This window comes from Gobius niger, assembly GCF_951799975.1.
Source record: "Gobius niger genome assembly, chromosome: 1".
Taxonomy (NCBI): domain Eukaryota; kingdom Metazoa; phylum Chordata; class Actinopteri; order Gobiiformes; family Gobiidae; genus Gobius; species Gobius niger.
The window spans coordinates 72,327,064-72,353,453 of record NC_136852.1 but is presented as its reverse complement, the minus strand read 5'-3'; the positions used below and the strand labels follow the sequence as shown (position 1 = coordinate 72,353,453).

The following is a 26,390-nucleotide window of genomic DNA, read 5'->3' as shown; positions in this document are numbered from 1 at the left end:
CTGGCTGCTCTGCTTTATGACCACGACACTGGGGGCTGCCATTGCTGTAGTACCTTCATATCGCCACTAGGCCCCCATTGAAAAGCATTGGAGTTTAGACACCTTAAAAACAACTTTAACGTCTGGTTTCAATTTTTTAGACACTAGACTAGGCTGGATCTTCCTCCTGAGAGAACGCTGGGTTAGTCACAATTAAAGAAACCAGGCTGGTTTTCGTGAGAAGAACGTTAGAAATCTCGTACTTAATGAGGGTCGAACTGTTAGCATTGGAGCAGCACGAGCTACACGTCACGTAAGGGCGGAGTCTACAGTGAAGATCCCGCCCCTTATGCCCTTTTTAGGAACATGCTTCGTCAGGAGTCTGTAAATCCGCCATGAATTCCCCACGAGCGTGGTCATTATGGTAAACGGGGAGGAGTGAGGAGGAGACGTCCATTATATTTACAGTCTATGGTTTAAAAATATATAATGCATTGAATAAGAACATTCTTCTTAAAAGGCTGGACTTCGACTTTATATTCATGACTTGACTCAGTGAAGTCTTTAGACACTGGTGAGTTGATGCGACTTTGACTTTAAAAAAAAAACACCTGCTTTATTTTCAGGTGTATATGAATATATGAATATATGAATATATCGATACAAATATATTACTGTCGACAGAGGGTCAAAAACCTCACCGTGTTTGTCTTAGAGTCACTGTAGCAAAAGTAAACTGAGGCAGTAAAAGAACTCAGAGTTCAAAGTGTTCGCACTTATCGACAGCGAGTTATCCATTAATGAGAGCGGAGAACACTGAGGTACAGAGGACACTGAGGTACAGAGGACACTGAGGTACAGAGGACACTGAGGTACAGCGGACACTGAGGTACAGAGGACACTGAGGTACAGAGGACACTGAGGTACAGAGGACACTGAAGTACAGCAGAGGACACTGAGGTACAGAGGACACTGAGGTACAGAGGACACTGAGGTACAGAGGACACTGAGGTACAGAGGACACTGAGGTACAGAGGACACTGAAGTACAGCAGAGGACACTGAAGTACAGCAGAGGACACTGAAGTACAGAGGACACTGAGGTACAGCAGAGGACACTGAAGTACAGCAGAGGACACTGAAGTACAGCAGAGGACACTGAAGTACAGAGGACACTGAGGTACAGAGGACACTGAGGTACAGCAGAGGACACTGAAGTACAGAGGACACTGAGGTACAGAGGACACTGAAGTACAGCAGACACTGAAGTACAGAGGACACTGAAGTACAGCAGACACTGAAGTACAGAGGACACTGAAGTACAGCAGACACTGAAGTACAGAGGACACTGAAGTACAGAGGACACTGAGGTACAGAGGACACTGAAGTACAGAGGACACTGAGGTACAGAGGACACTGAGGTACAGAGGACACTGAGGTACAGAGGACACTGAGGTACAGAGGACACTGAGGTACAGTGGACACTGAGGTACAGAGGACACTGAGGTACAGCGGACACTGAGGTACAGCGGACACTGAGGTACAGCGGACACTGAGGTACAGCGGACACTGAGGTACAGCGGACACTGAGGTACAGCAGAGGACACTGAAGTACAGAGGACACTGAGGTACAGAGGACACTGAGGTACAACAGAGGACACTGAGGTACAACAGAGGACACTGAGGTACAGAGGACACTGAGGTACAGAGGACACTGAGGTACAACAGAGGACACTGAGGTACAGCAGAGGACACTGAGGTACAGAGGACACTGAGGTACAGAGGACACTGAGGTACAACAGAGGACACTGAGGTACAGCAGAGGACACTGAGGTACAGAGGACACTGAGGTACAGCAGAGGACACTGAGGTACAGCAGAGGACACTGAGGTACAGAGGACACTGAGGTACAGCAGAGGACACTGAGGTACAGAGGACACTGAGGTACAGAGGACACTGAGGTACAGCAGAGGACACTGAGGTACAGCAGAGGACACTGAAGTACAGAGGACACTGAGGTACAGAGGACACTGAGGTACAGAGGACACTGAGGTACAGCAGAGGACACTGAGGTACAGCAGAGGACACTGAAGTACAGAGGACACTGAGGTACAGCAGAGGACACTGAGGTACAGAGGACACTGAGGTACAGCAGAGGACACTGAGGTACAGAGGACACTGAGGTACAGCAGAGGACACAGAGGTACAGCAGAGGACACTGAGGTACAGAGGACACAGAGGTACAGCAGAGGACACTGAGGTACAGAGGACACTGAGGTACAGAGGACACTGAGGTACAGAGGACACTGAGGTACAACAGAGGACACTGAGGTACAGAGGACACAGAGGTACAGCAGAGGACACTGAAGTACAGAGGACACTGAGGTACAGAGGACACTGAGGTACAGCAGACACTGAAGTACAGAGGACACTGAGGTACAGCAGAGGACACTGAAGTACAGAGGACACTGAGGTACAGAGGACACTGAAGTACAGCAGACACTGAAGTACAGAGGACACTGAAGTACAGCAGACACTGAAGTACAGAGGACACTGAAGTACAGCAGACACTGAAGTACAGAGGACACTGAAGTACAGCAGAGGACACTGAGGTACAGAGGACACTGAGGTACAACAGAGGACACTGAGGTACAACAGAGGACACTGAGGTACAGAGGACACTGAGGTACAGAGGACACTGAGGTACAGAGGACACTGAGGTACAGAGGACACTGAGGTACAGAGGACACTGAGGTACAGAGGACACTGAGGTACAGAGGACACTGAAGTACAGAGGACACTGAGGTACAGAGGACACTGAGGTACAGAGGACACTGAGGTACAGAGGACACTGAAGTACAGAGGACACTGAGGTACAGAGGACACTGAGGTACAGAGGACACTGAGGTACAGAGGACACTGAGGTACAGAGGACACTGAGGTACAGTGGACACTGAGGTACAGAGGACACTGAGGTACAGAGGACACTGAGGTACAGAGGACACTGAGGTACAACAGAGGACACTGAGGTACAGCAGAGGACACTGAGGTACAGCGGACACTGAGGTACAGCGGACACTGAGGTACAGCAGAGGACACTGAGGTACAGAGGACACTGAAGTACAGAGGACACTGAGGTACAGAGGACACTGAGGTACAACAGAGGACACTGAGGTACAGCAGAGGACACTGAGGTACAGAGGACACTGAGGTACAGAGGACACTGAGGTACAACAGAGGACACTGAGGTACAGCAGAGGACACTGAGGTACAGAGGACACTGAGGTACAGAGGACACTGAGGTACAGAGGACACTGAGGTACAACAGAGGACACTGAGGTACAGAGGACACTGAGGTACAGAGGACACTGAGGTACAACAGAGGACACTGAGGTACAGCAGAGGACACTGAGGTACAGAGGACACTGAGGTACAACAGAGGACACTGAGGTACAGAGGACACTGAGGTACAGAGGACACTGAGGTACAGCAGAGGACACTGAAGTACAGCAGAGGACACTGAGGTACAGAGGACACTGAGGTACAACAGAGGACACTGAGGTACAACAGAGGACACTGAGGTACAACAGAGGACACTGAGGTACAACAGAGGACACTGAGGTACAACAGAGGACACTGAAGTACAGAGGAGGACACTGAGGTACAGAGGACACTGAAGTACAGAGGACACTGAGGTACAGCAGAGGACACTGAGGTACAGAGGACACTGAGGTACAGAGGACACTGAAGTACAGCAGACACTGAAGTACAGAGGACACTGAGGTACAGAGGACACTGAGGTACAGCAGACACTGAGGTACAGCAGACACTGAGGTACAGCAGACACTGAGGTACAGCAGAGGACACTGAGGTACAGAGGAGGTCGGGGCCGGGACCACATGCACTGGAGCTGATAAGGCTCTGAGACTTTGATCTGTCAACATCAGCAGCTTAAACTCTGTGTAACAGATTCATGACGTTTGTTGAAAATAAAAAAAACAATCGTTTCAGAATCTCAGACCCGGCGGTGTCGTCTGTGAGGTCAGTCAGTCATTTGGGCAGTTTTATTTTTGTGTCCATTTAGAGAAACAAACGTAAACGCCCACAGGACACGTCTCTCCGTTTAATTATCATCACGGCCCAAATAAAGGCAACTTTGTCAAGAAGCAAAACTTTACCACGCGGCTCATTTGCATAATCTCTGACAGAACGGAAAGAACAGCCCTGACTTTACTGTGCAGACGGTGTTAACCCCTCACACGTCTGTCTGACCCCTGACCCCTGACCCCTGCAGCCCGTTCCTTATTATCAGCTTAAACAGGCAAAAGCCATTCATCTTTTATTTTTTTCATTTACTACATGGGATATTTTTGGAAACCCCTTCTGGCCATCGAACAAAGAGCCTCCTTTAAAGAAGAGGTTCATGTTTTTCTTCACTCTTTACAAACAGACACGTGGCTCAACCAAACCTCACGTCAAAAGGTGCGTCTGAGAGGATGAGGGGAACCTGTGGTCGGCCCAGGTCAGAAATCTGAAAGGAGGGATTAGCGCAGCTGCTCAAAGCCAACGGAGAATAACACGTACAGTACACACTTAACCGGACGAATCGCACTATCGCTTCTATTTGGTCGTTGAAAGGCTTGATTCAGTCGCTCACATCGAGATTCTGAAAAAACCTAGTTCTGCTGCTGAGCTCTGATAAGTGAATGTTCTGAGACTGAACACTTGACACACTTAACCCGGATGTTTGAGTCTGTAGTATCTGGTCCGTCCAGCCCAGTGGTGGAAGAAGTACTCAATATTCTTACTGAAGTTGACATACTTACTTGACATAGGGCCTCATTTCCTAGTTATCCAGAGTGTTGTTGATTTCTGGAGATATTTTAGGTTTTTAGGTATCAGCTAGCCTGCATTATAAACAGTGTGACCAACAGAGCACCTGAGGCAAATCACTTATAACACCAGACTAACCATATAAATGTCTGTGTCCACAGAATCATGTTTGGAATATAACTGACCTGCATCCAGTGTTAATTTCGTCAACTAAAATATTTAGTCTTAATTTTAGTCAAAGTGATATTTTTTCTGACTAAAATTGGACTAAAACTAAATTAAAAGTTTCTCATGAGACTAAAACTATGACTAAAATGTCCAGATATTTTAGTTGACTAAAATAAGACTAAATAAAAATGAAAAGGAGAGACTAAAATCATCCAAACTTCTATTGACCGTCTGAAAGAGCCTCAGATCATGTAAATTCTCTGCCAAAGGATCAGCTCTGAGCTTTGTTCATGTGGAGCAGAAACATGAAGCAGAGGAACAAGATTAAATATGATTATAATTAATATTATAAAGGAAAAGTCGACAAAAATTATCTTAAATTTAGTCGACTAAATCTTGACTAAAATGGAATTACATTTTCGTCAAAAGACTAAGACTAAAACTAAATTAAAATATGTCAAAATTAACACTGCCTGCATCACATGAATGATCGTATTTTGAGGGACTATTTTCTCGCAGATCACTCCGCCGCCGGGTAGCTTATACAACCACAAAGCTGATGCTGCTCAAATAAAAATTCCTTAAATGTAAAATGGTTAAAATTACTCTATGGACACAGACATTTATATGGTTAGTCTGGTGTTATAAGTGATTTGCCTCAGGTGCTCTGTGGAGCGGTCAGACTGTTTTTAATGCAGGCTAGCTGATACCATAGACATGCACTAGCCTAGCATTAGCCTAGCGCCAAGAAACTCTTCAAATATCAGAAAAAATATCTCCAGAAATCAGCAACACTCTGGATAACTAGGAAATGAGGCCCTATGTCAAAAACCCTGAAATATCCCTGTAAGCAAAAGTATAAAAGTATGCATTGCAAAATGTACTTTATAAGAAGTAAAAGTACTTCAGGGTTTAATGTGCAGGATTCTTCAAATCATTTGAATCAAACCAGGTCTAAAGGAGTAAACCACTAACTCAAAAACAGGAACTAAACCAGGTCTAAACAAGGACTAAACCACTAAACCAAGTTTAAGGCTCATTCATGCTTCACAAGACGCAAGAACTTCTTGGTCTTGCGCCCTGAAACAGACACTTTTGCCTTGTCGCCCTGGAAACGTTTTGTAACTGACGACAGCTCCAGGGCGACAAGGCAAAAGTGTCTGTTTCAGGGTGCAAGAACAAGAAGTTCTTGCGTCTTGTGAAGCATGAATGAGCCTTAAACTGGGACTAAACAGTTCATCGTAAAGAGATCGCTTTCAAAACAAAATACTTTTACATTTAACCCATTTTAAAAATGTAGCGGAGTAGAAAGTACAGATACAGGCTTTGAAATGTAGTGAAGTAGAAGTAAAAAGTATTCAGCACATAATGTACTTAAAGTAAAAGTACCTATAATTTGTACTTTTTACTTCACTGGTCCAGCCTCACGTCATGATAGCATCTCCAGTGCGTTCGTTATTGCACCATTATTGCGCGTCTGTGTTTGATTCCTCTGATCCGAACGCCTGGGACGGGAAAGGCGTTTCAAACCACAGCTGCTGCGTCGTCACAAACGGTTCCTCCTTTTCAGGACGTTTCCGTTTCGCAGGAGAGGTCGTTCTGCTGCTCCACATTCAGAGGATCTGTGTCCTTTTGTTTCCCCAGTGCTGGACTCCTGGACTCCACGCTCTGTTGGAAACCGGTCATTTCACCCGCACCCGTGTTCACCCGCACCTCACACGGGACACGGGACACGTTAGTCCAACACGGAGGCAATAATGTAAAGGTCGAGATTTCAGCTACGTTTGAGCTGCTTCTGGTTTTCCATTTGTGACCAGGTTGTGTAACATCACGATAAAACTGCAGATGTGATGAATCGATCGGCTCCAAAAATAATCCGTTTTTTAGGAATCTGGATGTTTGCAGATAAACAGTGGAAACTGCTGCGAATAAGCTTTGTTTTTGTTGAAAAATGTTCAGTTAAATATAGGGAGGCACCGATACCACTTTTTCTAAAACTGATACGAGTACTTTGATTTGAGTACTTGCCGATACAGATACGAGTACTTTGATTTGAGTACTTGCCGATACGAGTAAAAGGCATTTTCTCATAATTTCATCATTTTCAACATAATTTCTGAAGTGAACAGACGGTTTATAGACTGATTTCTTCAAAGTAGATTAGTTTGTATTTAGTTAATTTACTCATTAACATTTCCTTTAGTAAAGTCGACGACACTTTTAAGAGAAGTTAAATCAGAATTGAACAGCTGCCATTTTATTTATTTATTTTTCATTCAATATTATTTCAAATTTGTATCTCTCTGTCCATCATAGACAGAACAGCTCATGTCCTAATGTTCCTCAATGCTTGTGCTTTATTCATTTATGTATTTTTGTTTAACAATAGTATTGAGATGTTACTTATTACTGCAGATAAATGGTCTCTTTTCTCATTTACTTCAGCTCCGTGTGGATTTTCTCCTGTGTTTATAGTAACTTATCCAGTAGCTTCAGCATTTTGGCTCAATATAAACATGCTGTATCTCTTTATTTAGGATTTTCTGACGACTTTTTAGTCGCTGGGTTAGTTTTTCAAATGAATAAAACCCTGGGTATAAAACGGCGTAAGAATCGCCAGAACTGTTAGCCGTGAGTTAGCGGCTAGTTAGCAACATTAGCATCATTTGCCTGTATGTTGTAAACACTGCAGACGCTGCAGCACTAACAACATTTAGCTCTGGTTAAATCCAGCACAGACTCTGATTTAGAGAGCGCAGTCTGTAATAAAGTCAGCTCTATGTGGAATATTGGATTTACACTAAACTATTCTTCAGTTTGTTGTTATTTTCTCTCCTCCTGTAGGAGCGCCGGACACACGGCAGGTGGTATCGGATTCTGGTATCGGGACCTCGATAATGAGCAGGAGTATGAGGACAAGCATGTGGTATCGGCCCGATACCCGATACTGGTATCGGTATCACTTCATCCCTAGTTAAATATGATAAATGAACATTTTCCCTTTAACCTCTTAACTCCCGCCTGAACCGAGAGGATCTTTTTCTTCACGTCATCAGATTTTTTTTTCCATCATTTTTTTGTTGGGTATTCAACTCATTTTTGTAATTTTTTGGTCATTTTTTGTCACATTTGTGTCATTTTTTCGTCTTTTTTTTAATCAAATTTCTTTCAATTTTTTTGTCACATTTTTTTTTCATTTTTTTAAGCAAGTTTTTTCATTTTTTGGTCAAATTTTTTAATGCAATTTTTGTCATTTTTTGTCACATTTTTGTCACATTTTTGTAATTTTTTTGTCATTTTTTGTCACATTTTTTTGTCAAATTTTTGTCAAATTTTTGACATTTTTTAATCACGTTTTTGTCATTTTTTGTCACATTTTTGCCACTTTTTCATCAATTTTTCGTCACTTTTTTGTCATTTTTTGGTCATTTTTTGTAATTTTTTTGTCACATTTTTGTCATTTTTTTTGGTCATTTTTTGTCTTTTTTTTGGTCATTTTTTCGTAGATTTTTAATCAATTTTTTGTAATTTTTTTGTCACATTTTTGTCATTTTTGTGACAGTTTTGCCACTTTTTCATCCATTTTTCGTCACTTTTTTGTCAATGTTTTCTCAATTCTTTGTCACATTTCCATCATTGTTTTCGTCTCAGTTTTGTTGCTATTTTCACAGCTTTTTTTCCAGAAGCTTTTGGACTGGGGTGAAGCCAAACTGGAGAAAATGTGCTCGGTTCAGGTGGGAGTTAAGGGGTTAAAGCTGTTTTTTGCAAAATAAGCATCGATTCAGTTCAGTCTAGATTCACTGACACAAATCATTCAATAAGAACAAAAAGTCATGTTTAAATTATGTCCAGTTGATCTGAATCATTCTGGCTCAGATCGATTCATCAGAAAGATAATGCTGATTTGAAATAGAACGACTCTCACAAAGCTTTTACTGTCATTGACCCTCCGTCTGCGGCCAGAGACCAGGCGCACTTTATCAATGATGAAGTTTTAGTCAAACCCGCTGACCCGGCAGTAATCAGCTCTGTGCCCTGACCCCCCCCGGCTGACCTTTGACCTACATAACAGATACATCAGGAACACAGAACACGGCGCTTCGGCCTCCGCTCGACAGCGCCCGGAGCTCAGGGAAGTGGAAGAAGTACTTACAATGTACCACATATTGCTCCACTTGGCGTCGTTGAAGTATATGCTGTTGTGGGCGGGGCTGGAGTGTGAAAGAGGCGGGGCCGGTTTGTAATCCCTCTTGATCCTCCTCCTTACCACCTGCTGCTGTATCCACTCCACCTGAAACAGAGGCACAGTCAGTGGTTTGCACACGCACACACACACACACACACACACACACACACACACACACACACACACACACACACACACACACAGGAGGAGGAGGAGGCAGCCGGCGAGCGCTCTGACGCACGCCACATGCATCGACTCATCTCCGTCGTCCGCGTCGTCAATTACGCGGACGTGTCGGTGCAGCGTGAGCGAGCCGCCGCCCCCCCCCCCCCCCCTCGGGCCGCTGTAGTTCTGACGGGCCGACAGAACTACAGACATGTCTCCCGGGACGGCCTCCAATCGCTCACACTGCAAAAAAAAGCATTGGCTTAAATGACTTGAATTGAGGTTTTCACTCATTTAGACACTTTTCCTGATCGGACCGAGTTTACTTTGCTTGTTTGAGGACGTTTCACACCAGTTCTAGGGCAAATCTCGCTTTGAAATAAGAAAGTAAAATTGCCAATGAGATAAGACCATTTTTCTTACCCCATTGGCAAAGAAAATGCCCTGAAATAAGGACGAAATGTATCGAAACGAGTCAGAAACATCTCAGAACAGGTGAAATAATCTAGGACAAATGCCTAAGAACTTCTTCACTAGTCAAAACAACTAACATTTGGATTATTATGCTCAAATTGAGATGCTTATGCTGATCTAGATGCTTAAAGGAGGAGGCGGTCTCTGGACTCTCAGCTGGAATTTTCCAATTTCCAAGTTGGACGTGAGCGGCCTGTCCCTCGCCGCCTCGTTAAAAACCCTTCAGATCGTGTTTTTAAAGCCTGACTCCGAGGGGCTGCGGCGTTTTCAAAGTGTGACATCCTCTTGGCACGTGTGGAGTTTCAGTTTATATTAATAACAACATCTTTTTGTTTGTAAAGGATTGTAAATGCCCCAAAAGTGCTTCTTCTACAGTGGGAGGGTGGAGTTTCTTACATTTCTTCCTAAATTGTCTTAAAATATGGTCTGATCTTTATTCAAATCACAAGAATGAGTAAACGGTGTCTGCTTAAACTAATACCACCCAAACAATTACATGTTGTCATATTATTATGGGCCATAACGTGTAAACATTCCCCGGACAGTGTGGAATAAGTGAGTACACCCCCCGGCTAAAGATGCTCCAAGAGCTAATTAGATTAATTCATGCAGACATTAAAGCCGTCGTTCCACATAGCACGACCCAACACGCCACGATCTAAGTGCATGTATCAACTCTACCCCGCACACACTTCTGTTTCCACCACACACACACACGCATTTGTTGTGGGCGGCGCCCCCACAGAGGAGCACGCTTTGAAAGTTTCTAGGGCTGCGATGAGAACAAATGTGGACAAATGCTGTCTTCTACTGGGAGGTATGCAATCATTCAGGAGGTGCCAAGCTGTATTAAAACAGAAAAGAAACTAAATACTAAATACAACTATGAAGGTAAGCTACATGCTAATTTTATGCTAACACCAGCAAAAGCTGCGCTAACAGCGATTAAATGCTAATATTGGCAAAATCCCCTTTTAGAACAGCCGTATGATGCTCCATCCATCCATTTTCTTCCACTTGTCCGTTTCCGGGTCGTGGGGGTGGCTGTTGGAGTTGCCCAAATCACATGGCACCAGCCCCTATGGCGCCCCCTGCAGGTGGTGGGTCCACAGAAGGACGGCCTCATGATTAACCGGGCCTGTTGGTCTCCCATAAGGGGCTTCTGAACCGCTCTGTGTCTGACCCGTCACCTATAGGACCTGTTTGCCCTGGGAGACGAAGCCTCCGATGACAGAGCTCCAGGATCATTCAGGTGCTCAACCCCCCCCCCCCCCCCCCACCACATGAAGGTGGCGGCTCCAGGAGGTCGTATGATGTTGTGAAATAGTAAATCCGTATGACCTGCGTGTCAATAATAGTGAGGGCTGTTCGCTCTCTCGTGGCCAATCAGAGGCCAGAGTCTGTTCACGTCACATCAGACACGGGTCAGCGCTTTGGCCACAGCCAGAGGTCGGTCCTAAAACCTACACCTGGTCAGACCGGTTTGGCCCTGGCCTTTGTTATGGAAAAGCTGGACAAAGCGGGTGAAAGAGCCATTCGGCTGAAAAACACAAACTAGTTAAGAGAGAAGCATTGACTGATGTGCACCTAGCTCTCTGAAGACCTGCCATCAAGAACTGTTGGAAATGGCTACAGAACCATCTCTAAAGGTCTTCATGTAGAGACAGTTTGGCCGTCCTCCAAGAACACAGCGCAGAACACTTAAGGAGGTAAAAAAGAACCCTAGAGGGTCAGCTAAACACTTACAGAAATCACTGGCACAAGAACGGGGTTCATGGGAGAACTTGGACGCTACACAGCACTACTGGAATAAAACACGTGTTCTGGAACGGCCCAGTCGAAGTCCTGACCTGAACCCCTTTGAGATGCTGGGGCAGGACCTCAATAAAACCATCCCAGGAATCTCACTGAGCTGCAGCATCATTGTGAGCGTCTAATCTGCAGCTACAGGAAATGTCTGGATGAAGGAGGGTCAACCAGCTATTGAATCTAAGGGTGTACTCACTTATTCCACGCTGTCCTGTGAATGTTTACATGTTATGGCCAGTGTTAATTTTGACAACATATTTTATTTTAGTTTTAGTCTTAGTCTTTTGACTAAAATGTAATTTAATTTTAGTCAAGATTTAGTCAAAAAAAACGTTTCAATTTTAGTCTAGTTTCAGTCGACTAAAATTGCATGTCAATTTAGTCGACTAAAATGAAGATTAATTTAGTCGACTTATATTTATAATATTCATTATAATCATATTTAATCAAGGTCCTCGACTTCATGAAGCTGCTCCCACATGAACAAAGCTCAAACCTGTTCATTTGGCAGAGAATTTACATGATATGAGGCTCTTTCAGACGCTCAATAGAAGTTTGGATGATTTTAGTCTCTCCTTTTCATTTTTATTTAGTCTTATTTTAGTCGACTAAAATATCTGGACATTTTAGTCACAGCTTTAGTCTCATGAGAAAGTTTTAATTTAGTTTTAGTCCAATTTTAGTCGTCAAAAATATCACTTTGACTAAAATTAAGACTAAATATTTTAGTCGACGAAATTAACACTGGTTATGGCCAATACAAATATGATTAAATGTAAATGTTTGGGTGGTATTGGTTTAAGCAGACAATGTTTACTCATCCGAAAGATTCTAATAAAGATCAGACCACACTGAGGGACCGATTTAGGCAGAAATGTAAGAGATTCCAAAGGGTGAGATTCAGTGGTGCTCTCGGATTATTGTCGCACTTCATTCTCAGTCAGATGAAGGCCGTCCTTTGGTGGACAGAGAGTGAGTGCGTGTGTGTGTCCCCCCCCCCCCCCCCAGCCCCCGCCCCCCCCCTCCTCGGTCAGTGCATCTCTGTTGAAGCTGCAGGTGGCTCTGCCTCTCAGTCTCCAGAGGGAACTGGGGAAGAGTTCACTACAGCACAATCAGGCCTTCTCATGAACTCACAGTGCAGGCGTTTCACTGGACACATACCTGACCGTCTCAGGGCTTCACCGGAACCTCGTAAGCCCCGCCTTCACCGAGCGCATTTTCTCCAGTTCGGCTTTACCCAAATCTAAAGCTGCCCGGCTGGAGCTGACAGCCCATAGGCCAGTGCAGCGCCTCATCTGAAAGCTACAAAACTCATCTAAATTGATAGATTTCCTCGCATTGTTGCCGTGTTGTTGTCACTTTTTGTGTTGCATTTTGTCTTCTTTTTTTTTTAATAATTTTTTTCATTCATTTGTTTTTTTTTTTTTTTTGCATTTTTGTCTTTTTTTATTTTTTTTATTAATTTTTGACATTTTTTGTTGCATTTTTGTACTTTTTGTCTATAATTTTTTTTTTAACTAATTTTTGTCATTTTCTGTGGCATTTTTAACACTTTTTTTTGGCACTTTTTCTGCGTCTTTGTGATGTTTTTGTTGCCCCATTGTTGCATTTTCATCCCCATTTTCATCTAATTGTTTTGCTATTTTGACACTTTTTTCAAGTAGCTTTTGGATTTGGGTAAAGCCAGACTGTGGAAATGGAGCGGTCACAGAAACCCAGCACTACGGGAGGGGTCACAGAACAAACTACAGGATCTCTGCACATCTATGTCCACGGACCCTCCGACCACAAACCACTGGGTCGGGCCGATATTCACCGATAAACCGCTCTAACGGTTGGTACAAAGAGGTCGCTCGCTAAAATGCTAATACGCGCGAGTCTAATGAACAAACACTTCTTCTTCGATATAGCAACGAGAGACAAAAACGGACAAAAACATGACCAAAAAAAAGCCACAAAAAGTGACAACAACGGGACGAAAAAGACACATTTAGATCAGTTTCGCAGGTCTTAGCTTTCAAATGAGGCACAGGTGGGGATTAAAGGTCCTATATCATGCAAAATCGACTTTTTAGAGCTTTTAGCCATGTTGTTATGCTATTTCCTTATCAAAAACACCCCCAGAGTGGTTTGTGGCTTCATTCACACAGCTCTCAGTAATCCTCCTGAATCCTGCTCTCTGAGGCTCCGCCCTCTCCTGGTGAACGACTGACCTGCTCAGTTGTGTCGTCACAGCTCGACGTCTGTAATGCAATGTCTTAATTCTATGCTTACAGCCTGATTTTAATTTGTAAACCACCCTTTTCATTATTTCTGTTGTAAGAAAGAAATAAATGAAGGAAAAGGAAAAAAATAAAAAAAATAAAAGGATGTGCCCGAGGTGCTTCCAGGTCAGCTGTGGCCAAAACAAACACACCCCTGAGCGTCTGAACAGATCAGTCATGTTTGCGCTGCAGCTGTGAAGATGGAGCTCGTTGCAACTTATTCTGGTTGTTTTTCTGTGACTGTCTCTGATGGATGTTTGGTGAACCTTCGCCTGAATCAAAGTGGATTAACTTTTATAACCAACGCGAGTCCCATAATGTAAACAGCGATGGAGCAGAGGGTGAGTCAGTCCAAACGCGGGTTAGCATATTAGCTTGTGTGTTAGCATATTAGCATGTGTGTTAGCCATTTGTGAAGCTGTGTTGCAGATGTCAACTCCTTATAACTGCATTGTGAAGTATCTCCACTTATTGCTGTTTATTTATATTACGGTAAAGTATGTGCGGAGAGAGGGGGCGGAGTTAACTGGATCGAAGCGTTGCGTCTTCCGGGTTTGAAAAATACCTCCAGAAAACACTTATATTTATCACAAAAATGAGTGCTCAATAGCGGTAGAGGTACAATCATGCATATAAATGCCTATACTTAACTTTGGAATGGCTAAAATAGCATGATATAGCTCCTTTAAGAGGTTAAAGACAAATCTATATTTCTAACAGACATCAATCTTAAAGGCACACTGCGTAACATTTTGGACTATATTGTCACCATCAGTAAAAAAAAACATGCTCCTAATGACCAGCTCGACACAGAAAATGCTATTACAGCATCGGGTAATTAAATAATGGACAAACAACTTAAATCTCATATTCTTCTTAAGTCTCATCTCCGTGGAGACGAGCTGGAGACGCCCCCACTCCCGGTAAAGTTACTGCCTTCTCTTCGGAGAATTGAGCCGCTCACAGCAAAGGCACGTGTTTGTTTGTACATTTATGCGGAATTTTACAATGATGAAATTATCTGCCATAAAATAACTGCTTGTATTTCAGTTTAATTTAATGGGTGTTTGTTTGCTTTTTGCCGACTGCTTTAATTCACCGACATTCTGTACGTGTTAGGCCCTCCCTTTCCGAGCTTCCAAATCTGCTTCCTCTCGAATAAAGCTGACAGCCCAGAGAAACGGCTCATTTGAAAGCCAAGACTCTCAGAAACTGACAACTTTGGTCATATATTTCACGCTTTTTTTAACCACTTTTTATCACATTTTTGTTGCTTTTTCATTTGTTTCTTGTTAATGCTTTTTTTGTTGCGGTTTGACGCTTTATTCAAGAAAGGTTTAGATTTGTGTAAAGCCGAACTGGAGAATCTGGTTCAGATCTTAAACTGACCGAATAGTTGTGCAGATGTTCAGCTTGTTCCTGCAGGATCTGGACCTGCTCGGTCTTGTCCAGGTGCCGGAGCTTCGGGCTCTTCTCTGATCATTAATATTAATTTGTCTTTAATTTCAGTTCACACATCGCGCCGTTTCTCTGAAAATATGTCCCGTTCTATCTGCACATTTGACAATAATAAATCTAATGTCAAGTTTGATTTTACCTCCAAAAAACGAGATGAAAAATCAACCATAGATACAGACGGCATCTCGTCAAAGAAGGGGGCGTGGCTTCACCGAGGGGGAAAATAGAATCTTTAGAGAAACACAATTTTCCCCCTTTTTAGCCATTTCCTGGTGGAATATGAACTTATTTATCACATAAATAAAGTCAAGTGTAAATCGGGCCCATATGGATATTTTCTCACAGCAGATTGTTCAGTAGAAGTGAAAAAACGGCAGTTGTAGCAAGCGCTAGCTAACCGTTAGCATTAGCCCGATGCTAACCTGTAGCATCATGTTAGCATTCTCCGTTATTCATGTATTTATGGGCTGTTGAACCACTTTGCTCCTCTCCAAGTCTATGTATCTTTATTTAGTAGAAACTATATTTATAATTCAGCATTTGTTACAGTAGTGGAGAAAAACACTCGGTCAGTTTCTTTTCTTGTGGCACAGACCTATACTATAAACACAATATATTTATGAATGACAAACAGACCACGTGAGTTGTTTTCTCTAACTAATCACAAATGCAGAAGTCTACAGTAGCCCAGTGCTCTCCAGGTCCGCTCCGAACAGCCTCACTTGGAGCATGAATGAGGTGGAGCAGCTTTAATGATCAGTTTAATCCTGTTTGTTTTACAGCAGCCCCATGACACGCAGCTCCTGGTTTCTAAAACAAACCTCAGCGCTGCCAACCTGGAGCTACGCGCTGATCTTTGACCGCAGCGTTTCCCCGACCATAGGTGTAATCTTTGCTCCATCGCCATAGTAACCTGCGTGCCGGAGAGGCGTGTGGACGGCATCACTACGCCCGCATGACTCACTCGCACAAACAGCCCGTCAGCCTCACAGAAACATCATTACTTAAATCCCTGGTACCTGCGTGTGACCAGAGCGGCTCCGGCACACGGGCGGCTCTGACCACGGCTCTGACCACGGCTCTGACCACGGCTCTGACCACGGAACCACATGTGCATAACCCCCCCGACAGCAGGACCGCATATCTGCCTAATTTCCTAGTTATCCAGAGTGTTGCTGATTTCTGGAGATATTTTTTTTTGTAATTCATGCATTTCTTTTATTTGAAGAGTTTCGTGGCGCTAGGCTAATGCAAGGCTAGCGCATGTCTATGGTATCAGCTAGCCTGCATTAAAAACAGTGTGACCCGCTCCACAGAGAACCTGAGGCAAATCACTTATAACACCAGACTAACCATATAAATGTCTGTGTCCATAGAGTAATTTGCATTTAAAAGACCTTATATTTGAGCAGCAGAGGAAAATGTGAGATTGCAGGATAAATGGATCTAAACTAAACATGATCTGAACACAGTCATGGAGCACGACTTTTGCAACAGAAATGTGCTAAAACTCGTGCGTAAATTCTGAGAGGAGAACGACTTAAGAGCGTCAACTCCTCCTCAATACCAAGACTCTTGTCACACTAATACGAATGTAAATCGGAGCTTGTTATTTGCATCTGCTCAATTTTAACGTAATGTTTAAGAAACAGTGGGTGAACGGGACAATATGTCCACGTTTGCGTCGTAGCTCACGTTTTTGAAGCCGCTCCACGCGCCGCCCGGTCCGTGAGCTCGTAACCTCGTACCTCCTGCACCGCCTCTTTCTCTCCTCTCTTTCCTCTCTCGGTCTTTCGTGAGAATAATCTAAACCCATGCGCGCTCAGCTAGCTCCGATGTGAGAGCCATCTCGTCATTTTAAAACGGTTAAAGTTTCCGTACGCAGCAAAGCAAAGCAAAACCACGCGCTGTTAAACTCTGAGCTGTAGAGAGAGAGAGAGAGAGAGAGAGAGAGCGAGAGAGCGAGAGAGAGAGAGAGAAAGAGAGAGAGAGAGAGAGAAAGAGCAGCTGAGTCTTTACTTTAATAACTACGGCTAACACATCATGGCTTCTGGCAGGCTACTGACACTAGCGTGCATATTAGTTATATTCGTGATTGAATTCACAGAGCAATCCCTGCACAGTTTGAAGGTTTACAAGGCCCACAGAAGATCAGTGCCTGTTTCTGACAGGAGGGGGCGTGGCATCACGATGGTGGCTCTACATCGTGATGTTGCTCATTAATCACGACAGACGATGATATTGTCCATCGGCACAACCCTAGGACTCTTAACACCAGACTAACCATATAAATGTCTAAGTGATTTGCCTCAGGTGCTCTGTGGAGCGGGTCACGCTGTTTTTAATGCAGGCGAGCTGATACCATAGACATGCACTAGCCTAGCGCCACGAAACTCTGACGCCGCCCCGATCCGTCTGTCGATCTCACGCTCCATCCGTCCCTCACTCGTGAACAAGACCCCGAGATACTTGAACTCCTCCACCGACCTGTAGAGATTTGGAGGTGCTGATCCTCATCCCGGCCGCTACACACTCGGTGAAGTAACTTCACTTATTTATATTTCTACTACTACTAAAGTTGCATGGGCGGAGAGAGGGGGCGGAGTTAAGTGAATCCAAGCGTCTCGTCTTCCGGGTTTGCAAAATTCCTCCAGAAAATACTTACATTTCTCACAAAAATGAGTGCTCCATAGTGGTAGAGGTACAATACATCATATAAATGCCTATACTTTACTTTGGTTTGGCTAAAATGACATGATCCAGATCCAGTAAGTGGGAAGTGTGTTGGTGGAGAAAGAAACATGGCCAATGGTGATGTTAAGTACAACAGCATTTTCCCCTATCCAGACTGTGTGGCGAGGGGGGGGGGAGGGGTTGTGGGGGTGAACATGTGCTTTTGTTTTGGTCGAGCCAGTGCCGACCTGCACCACAGACCGACAGAAACACAAATCGTCTCTAAAGATGTTATATTATTTCGGTATTTTGTACTTTTATATCTTGACACCAGTCGCACCTGACTCTTTATTTCGACACCGCACTGGTATCGTGTATCGGTTCTCAGCTCCACCAGCTCCACCAGCTCCACCAGCTCCAGTATTCGTCACTTTGTAGTCCCCCATTGAGACTTTTCCAACCTGGATCAGACAAAACTTCCCTTTAAGAAGTTTGAGCAGCAGAAGCTCCCGTTTCCCAGGGTCACGTGTTGCGCTGGTATAGGCGGCGCTAATGGACAAACATGCGTGGGCTCTTGGCACAAGTGGAAACATCTTCTTCCCAGACTCTGAAGTGGAAATCCCTTTAGCGTCAGTGGGATGGGAGCGCGTAGCCTTTTGTCATGAGGAGCTCGGAAACCCCTCCCTGAGCAGCATCTCTGAGCCGCCGGGACAATGACTGTTAATAATGCACCCCGAGTTTGGAGAACGGGGGGGGGGGGTTACCTCAGGTCAAACTCCACAAACATCATATCCACAACTGCACCATCTTCAGCAGGAACGAGCCTCACGTTTGTGCAGAATATTTACATGTGCCCAGTTAAAGGTAAAACATCACTTCCTCGAGCTCAAAATAATCATTCTTTTTATTCTATATATTAATATTGAGTTTTCTTAACCTCTTACCACCCAAAACCAAATGCATTCTCTCCTCTTTGCCATTGTCGTCATTTTTTGTTTCCCTTATGTGTTTTTGTCACTTTTTTTATGGCACTTTTGTCATAAAAAGTGTCATGGATTTTTGTCTTCTTTTTTTTTGCTGTATTTTTGTCTTTTTTTGCTGTATTTTTGTCTTCTTTTTTTTTTGCAGGATTTTTGTCACTTTTTTGCTGGATTTTTGTCACTTTTTTTGCTGGATTTTTGTTACTTTTTTGCTGGATTTTTGTCACTTTTTTGCTGGATTTTTGTCACTTTTTTGCTGGATTTTTGTCACTTTTTGCTGGATTTTTGTCACTTTTTTAGCTGAATTTTTGTCATTTTTTTGCTGGATTTTTGTCACTTTTTTGTTACTGTTTTGTCCCATTTTTTGCTGGATTTTTGTCTTTTTTGCTGGATTTTTGTCACTTTTTTGCTGGATTTTTGTCACTTTTTTCATTGCTGTTTTGTCACATTTTCTGCCGCTCTTTTGTCACTTTTTTGCTGGATTTTTGTCACTTTTTTGCTGGATTTTTGTCACTTTTTTGCTGGATTTTTGTCATTTTTTTGCTGGTTCTTTTTCACTTTTTTGCTGGATTTTTGTCTTTTTTTTGGCTGGATTTTTGTCTTTTTGGCTGGATTTTTTTTTTTCACTTTTTTGCTGGATTTTTGTCACTATTTTGTTGCTGTTTTGTCACATTTTCTGCCGCTCTTTTGTCACTTTTTTGCTGGATTTTTGTCTTTTTTGCTGGATTTGTGTCACTTTTTTGCTGGATTTTTGTCTTTTTTGCTGGATTTTTGTCACTTTTTTGCTGGATTTTTGTCTTTTTTGCTGGATTTTTGTCACTTTTTTGCTGGATTTTTGTCTTTTTTGCTGGATTTTTGTCACTTTTTTGCTGGATTTTTGTCTATTTTTGCTGGATTTTTGTCTTTTTTTGCAGGATTTTTGTCACTTTTTTGCTGGATTTTTGTCATTTTTTGCTGGATTTTTGTCTTTTTTGCTGGATTTTTGTCACTTTTTTGCTGGATTTTTGTCACTTTTTTGCTGGATTTTTGTCACTTTTTTGCTGGATTTTTGTCGCTTTTGTGCTGGATTTTTGTCTTTTTTTGCTGGATTTTTGTCTTTTTTTGCTGGATTTTTGTCGCTTTTTTTGTTGGATTTTTGTCTTTTTTTGCTGGATTTTTGTTGTTTTTTTGCTGGATTTTTGTCGCTTTTGTGCTGGATTTTTGTCACTTTTTTGCTAGATTTTTGTCACTTTTTTGCTGGATTTTTGTCACTTTTTTGCTGGATTTTTGTCGCTTTTTTGCTGGATTTTAGTCACTTTTTTGCTAGATTTTTGTCACTTTTTTGCTGGATTTTTGTCACTTTTTTTGCTGGATCTTTGTCGCTTTTGTGCTGGATTTTTGTCACTTTTTTGCTGAATTTTTGTCACTTTTTTGATGGATTTTTGTCTTTTTGATGGATTTTTGTCTTTTTGATGGATTTTTGTCTTTTTTTGCTGAAATTTTGTCACTTTTTCGTTGCTGTTTTGTCACATTTTCTGCCGCTCTTTTGTCACTTTTTTGATGGATTTTTGTCACTTTCTTTGCTGGATTTTTGTCGCTTTTTTGCTGGATTTTTGTCATTTTTTTGCAGGATTTTTTTCACTTTTTTGCTGGATTTTTGTCTTTTTTTTGCTGGATTTTTGTCACTTTTTTGCTGGATTTTTTTCACTTTTTTGCTGGATTTTTGTCCTTTTTTTGCTGGATTTTTGTCACTTTTTTACTGGATTTTTGTCACTTTTTTACTGGATTTTTGTCACTTTTTTGCTGGATTTTTGTCACTTTTTTGTCAATTTACATCCTCATTTTCTTCTCGTGTTTTGTCGCTATTTTGAAGAAGCTTTTAGATTTGGAGAATTTGGAGAAAACATGTTTAGGTGGGAGTTAAGAGGTTAAAGGAACAGGCCACCGTTTTTTCCATACTGAGATATGTTCTTACCTGATTCCTTTAAAGAGTCAGGATTGTTTTACAGACGTTGAACAAGAGTCAAAATGTATCAACGTAGTAATAATACGTAAGTACAGAGGTCAAACCCAGAGCCACACACACCAGACAAAAACAAAACAAACGGCAAAAATCACCCCAAAACTCCAGCACAAAGTTTTGTTAATGAAGTTACGAGTCTCTACTTTTAACAAGAAGATCCGCCTTTGACCTGACCTGGTGTAGTATTTGTTCTAGGGCTGGACAATCAATCGAATTTTAAAGGTCGACCCCGATAATCGCGTGGAGCTTTTTAAATCGAGGAGAACTGGCCAGACATGGATGGCACAGCTGCAGCGCCTGTCAGGTCAATCCCAGGGAAACACTCGGCCCAAACTAACAGGAAGCACAGGACGACACATGCGGCACCAAGAGGAGGAGGACCTGGAGATTCTACTGTAAAATCAGCTACAAACCCGTCTAAAGGGAAATACGTGAGGAGCCTCAGAGGAAGAGGACACACGAGGATGAAGAGTTTACACCGTGAAGTTTGATCGTCTTTTTTTTTACAAACAAATGCACGGTTTACTCATTTCTTTATGTACATATTAAAGGGATATTTCGGGATTTTTGACATAGGGCCTCATTTCCTAGTTATCCGGAGATTTATATATTTTTTGTAATTCATGCAGTTCTTATATTTGAAGAGTTTCGTGGCGCTAGGCTAGTGCTAGGCTAGTGCATGTCTATGGTATCAGCTAGCCTGCGTTAAAAACAGTGTGACCCGCTCCACAGAGAACCTGAGGTAAATCACTTCTAACAACAGACTAACCATATAAATGTCTGTGTTTATATAGAATCATTCTAACCATTTTGCATTTTAAATCATTTATATTTGAGCAACATCAGCTTCGTGGTTGTATAAGCTACGCAGCGGCGGAGTGATCTGCTAGAAAATAGTCCCTCAAAATGTGATCATTCATGTGATGCAAGGTCAGTTATATTCCAAACATGATTCTATCGACACAGACATTTATATGGTTAGCAGTGTTAATTTTGACAACATATTTTATTTTAGTTTTAGTCTTAGTCTTTTGACTAAAATGTAATTTAATTTTAGTCGAGATTTAGTCAAAAAAAAGCTTTTCAATTTTAGTCTAGTTTTAGTCGACTAAAATTGCATGTCAATTTAGTCGACTAAATTTAAGACTAATTTAGTCGACTTTGCCATTGATAATATTAATTATAATCATATTTAATCCAGGTCCTCGACTTAATGGAGCTTCTCCCACATGAATAAAGCTCAAACCTGTTCATTTGGCAGTGAATTTACATGATCTGAGGCTCTTTCAGACGGTCAATAGAAGTTTGGATGATTTTAGTCTCTCCTTTTCTTTTTGTTTAGTCTTATTTTAGTCGACTAAAATATCTGGACATTTTAGTCACAGTTTTAGTCTCATGAGAAACTTTTAATTTAGTTTTAGTCCAATTTTAGTCGTCAAAAATAACACTTTGACTAAAATTAAGACTGAATATTTTAGTCGACAAAATTAACACTGATGGTTAGTCTGGTGTTATAAGTGCATGAATTACAAAAAAAAAACAGAAATCACCAGAAATCTGCTCTGGATAACTAGGAAATGAGGCCCTATGTCAAACATCCTGAAATATCCCTTTAAGTTGTTGCACTTTTGAGGTTAAACATGCGCTCGCCGTCGCTTCTGACATTCTTCAAATACTGCATTTCACTCCCTTGATTTCCTCAAGGAGCTGAACCAACCTCACGGTCAGACGGTCGGATCCACCACGAGCCCCAGTCTGACTGAGCAGAGAAAAAACGACACAAACCTTCAGGGCTGAAAGAATAAAATGCTGGATGGATAAGGAGATATGCGTCTTTCAATGCATCCAATACAAGGGCTATTTTTTCCAGTTGCTTTACACTTTACAGACCAGTGGGGTTTGAGTTTCAGGAAAAACCACAGCACTGAGGTGGACGTACCTTTGGCTCCATGGAGATAAAGCTGTGGTGACCCCGGCTGGACAGTGTTGACCTCTTGATGGTTCGACTGTGGAAGAAATGATAATGGTCTTTGAGATCCCCAATCTGAAAAACACACACACAGCAAGGCTTACAACGTCTGACTGAACACGCTCTGCATTCACGAGCACAGTAATGATCGGAAGAGCCTCATCAGCGCCTCGCCCTCACACTCAGCCACACAAACCCCCCACACGTGAGGTCAGGAGTCAGGACAGAAGTATGATGGGGACTGGGAAGGGAGTATTTAACTCAGGTTCTAATCTGTCTCATTCGTATTTCAGGCGTGAGGAACACTGTAAATACTGTAAATGACTTGAAGAGCAGGTTTGGGCAGGTTTGGTTCCCTCCTCCTGGGACGGGTCTTATAAAAGGCCACTCTAGCTGGGTATATAGTGTCACATTAAATAAGATGTCCTTAAAGGATTTTTGACATAGGGCCTCATTTCCTAGTTATCCAGAGCAGATTTCTGGAGATTTTTTTTATTTTTATTTAATTTAATTCATGCAGTTCTTATATTTGAAGAGTAACATGGAGCTAGGCTAGTGCAAGGCTAGTGCATGTCTATGGTATCAGCTAGCCTGCGTTAAAAACAGTGTGACCCGCTCCACAGAGCACCTGAGGCAAATCACTTATAACGCCAGACTAACCATATAAATGTCTGTGTCCATAGAGTCATTTTTACCATTTTGCATTTAAAATACCTTATATTTGAGCAGCATCAGCTTCGTGGTTGATGGATTTTTGTCTTTTTTTGATGGATTTTTTGTCACTTTTTTGCTGGATTTTTGTCACTTTTTTTGTTGCCGTTTTGTCACATTTTCTGCCGCTCTTTTGTCACTTTTTTGCTGGATTTTTGTCTTTTTTTGATGGATTTTTGTCACTTTTTTGCTGGATTGTTGTCACTTTTTTGATGGATTTTTTTCACTTTTTTGCTGGATTTTTGACACTTTTTTTGCTGGATTTTTGTCACTTTTTTGCTGGATTTTTGTCACTTTTTTGCTGGATTTTTGTCACTTTTTTTGCTGGATTTTTGTCACTTTTTTGCTGGATTTTTGTCACTTATTTGTCAATTCACATCCTCATTTTCTTCTCGTGTTTTGTCGCCATTTTGAAGAAGCTTTTAGATTTGGAGAATTTGGAGAAAACATGTTCAGGTGGGAGTTAAGAGGTTAAAGGAACAGGCCACCAGGTTCTAATCTGTCTCATTCATATTTCAGGCGTGAGGAACACTGTAAATACTGTAAATGAATTGAAGAGCAGGTTTGGGCAGGTTTGGTTCCCTCCTCCTGGGACGGGTCTTATAAAAGGCCACTCTAGCTGGGTATATAGTGTCACATTGGGTATATAGTGTCTTATTCTGACCAAAAGAGCCAAGAAGAAGCTAGAAATAAGATGTCCTTAAAGGATTTTTGACATAGGGCGTCATTTCCTAGAGGAAAATTATCCAATTTCACCTAGTTTTTTTTTTTTATCAAACAAATTCATTATTTTCCGCAAATAGTGTACCGTTTGAGTGTCTGTGCTGTCTAGAGTAGAGCAAGCATGTAATAAATACTCCACATCAGGTCGCTCATTTCTTTGAGACAAGAGAATTAGTGATGCATGGATGGGGCAGGTGGCGGTGACTGTGGCGAGACTATACAGTGTTCCTATTCAAGAACGACCGAATATAGGCTACAGAGTGACGTTTTTTTTAAATATTTTCTGCCGGTGGTGTGCCTCGTGATTTTTTCAATGAAAAAAATGTGCCTTGGCTCAAAAAAGGTTGAAAAACACTGGTATAAGCTACGCGGCGGCGGAGTGATCTGCTAGAAAATAGTCCCTCAAAATGCGATCGTTCATGTGATGCAGGTCAGTTATATTCCAAACATGATTCTATCGACACCAGTGTTAATTTTGACGGCTTATTTTAATTTAGTTTTAGTCTTAGTCTTTTGATGAAAATGTAATTCGATTTTAGTCTAGTTTTAGTCAAAAAAATATCTTCAATTTTAGTCTAGTTTTAGTCGACTAAATTTAAGACGAATTTAGTCGACTTTGCATTGATAATATTCATTATAATCATATTTAATCTTGTTCCTCTGCTTCATGTTTCTGCTCCACATGAACAAAGCTCAGAGCTGATCCTTTGGCAGAGAATTTACATGATCTGAGGCTCTTTCAGACGCTCAATAGAAGTTTGGATGATTTTAGTCTCTCCTTTTCATTTTTGTTTAGTCTTATTTTAGTCGAAAAAATATCTGGACATTTTAGTCAAAGTTTTAGTCTCATGAAAAACTTTTAATTTAGTTTTAGTCCAACTTTAGTCGTCAAAAATATCACTTTGACTAAAATTAAGACTAAATATTTTAGTCGACGAAATTAACACTGATGGACACAGACATTTATATGGTTAGTCTGGTGTTATAAGTGATTTGTCTCAGGTGCACTGTGGGTCAGACGGTTTTTAATGCAGGCTAGCTGATACCATAGACATGCACTAGCCTTGCACTAGCCTAGCGCCACGAAACTCTTCAAATATAAGAACTGCATGAATTACAAAAAATATCTCCAGAAATCTGCTCTGGATAACAAGGAAATGAGGCCCTATGTCAAACATCCTGAAACATCCCTTTAACTCAACCAAACCCAGTCCAGTCGATAATTTGTCCACACGGAGCAGCGTATTATCACAAAACAAAGATATGTTTCCAAAACCCTCCGACCAAAGTGAAGGTTTTGGAACACACGGCTGAGCGTCTGGACTTTGAGTGGACTCTGAGTGTGGACAGAGATAACCAGAGTTAGACTCGGCCTAACGTCAGCGACAAAGTCTGCTCTGACATCACACGCACAACCCGTGTTTACGTCGGAAACAGCACGGACGCCTCAAAGCGGTGTGTGTGTTTTCATGCCTGTTCAGGGCTGGATGTAGTGAGTGAGGGGTCAGTGGGGTCTGTGGTCAGAGGGGTCAGTGGTCAGAGGGGTCAGTGGTGCAGCCTGGTCTGGGAGCCTCACTTTCCTTTGCCTGCCAGACTACCGGCTTGTTTTTTTGTTTTTTTTTAACTCTGTTTAGAAGAAGAAGGTCCTGCTGTACAAATGTGCCTCAGTTTCCTCAGGATTTTTAGTTGTTTTAATGTTCTATCCATATACAGTATAAATAATTATAAATAATTTTTCGTCATTTTTTCATCATTTTTTGGTCAATTTTTTATCACATTTTTGTCATTTTTTTGGCACATTTTGTCACATTTTTGTTTTGTTTTTTTTGTCATTTTTGTCACATTTTTGTCATTTTTTGTCAATTTCTTGTCACTTTTTTGTCACATTTCCATCATTGTTTTCGTCTCAGTTTTGTTGATATTTTCACAGCTTTTTTCCAGAAGCTTTTGGACTGGGGGTAAAGCCAAACTGGAGAAAATGTGCTCGGTTCAGGTGG

At 42.0% G+C, this 26,390-nt stretch overlaps 1 protein-coding gene across 2 annotated transcripts in view; it reads right to left on the bottom strand.

Annotated features, from left to right (window-relative positions):
* The window catches only part of pcsk5b (proprotein convertase subtilisin/kexin type 5b), a 104,940-nt gene that overhangs the window by 60,816 nt on the left and 17,734 nt on the right, over window positions 1–26,390 (bottom strand). For both annotated transcript variants that reach the window (XM_079552085.1, XM_079552086.1), the window contains exons 2-3: window positions 22,930–23,034; window positions 9,133–9,270 (exon numbers count right to left, since the gene is read on the bottom strand). In XM_079552085.1, the coding sequence (XP_079408211.1) occupies window positions 9,133–9,270; window positions 22,930–23,034 (243 nt within the window). The remainder of the gene's footprint in view (window positions 1–9,132; window positions 9,271–22,929; window positions 23,035–26,390) is intronic.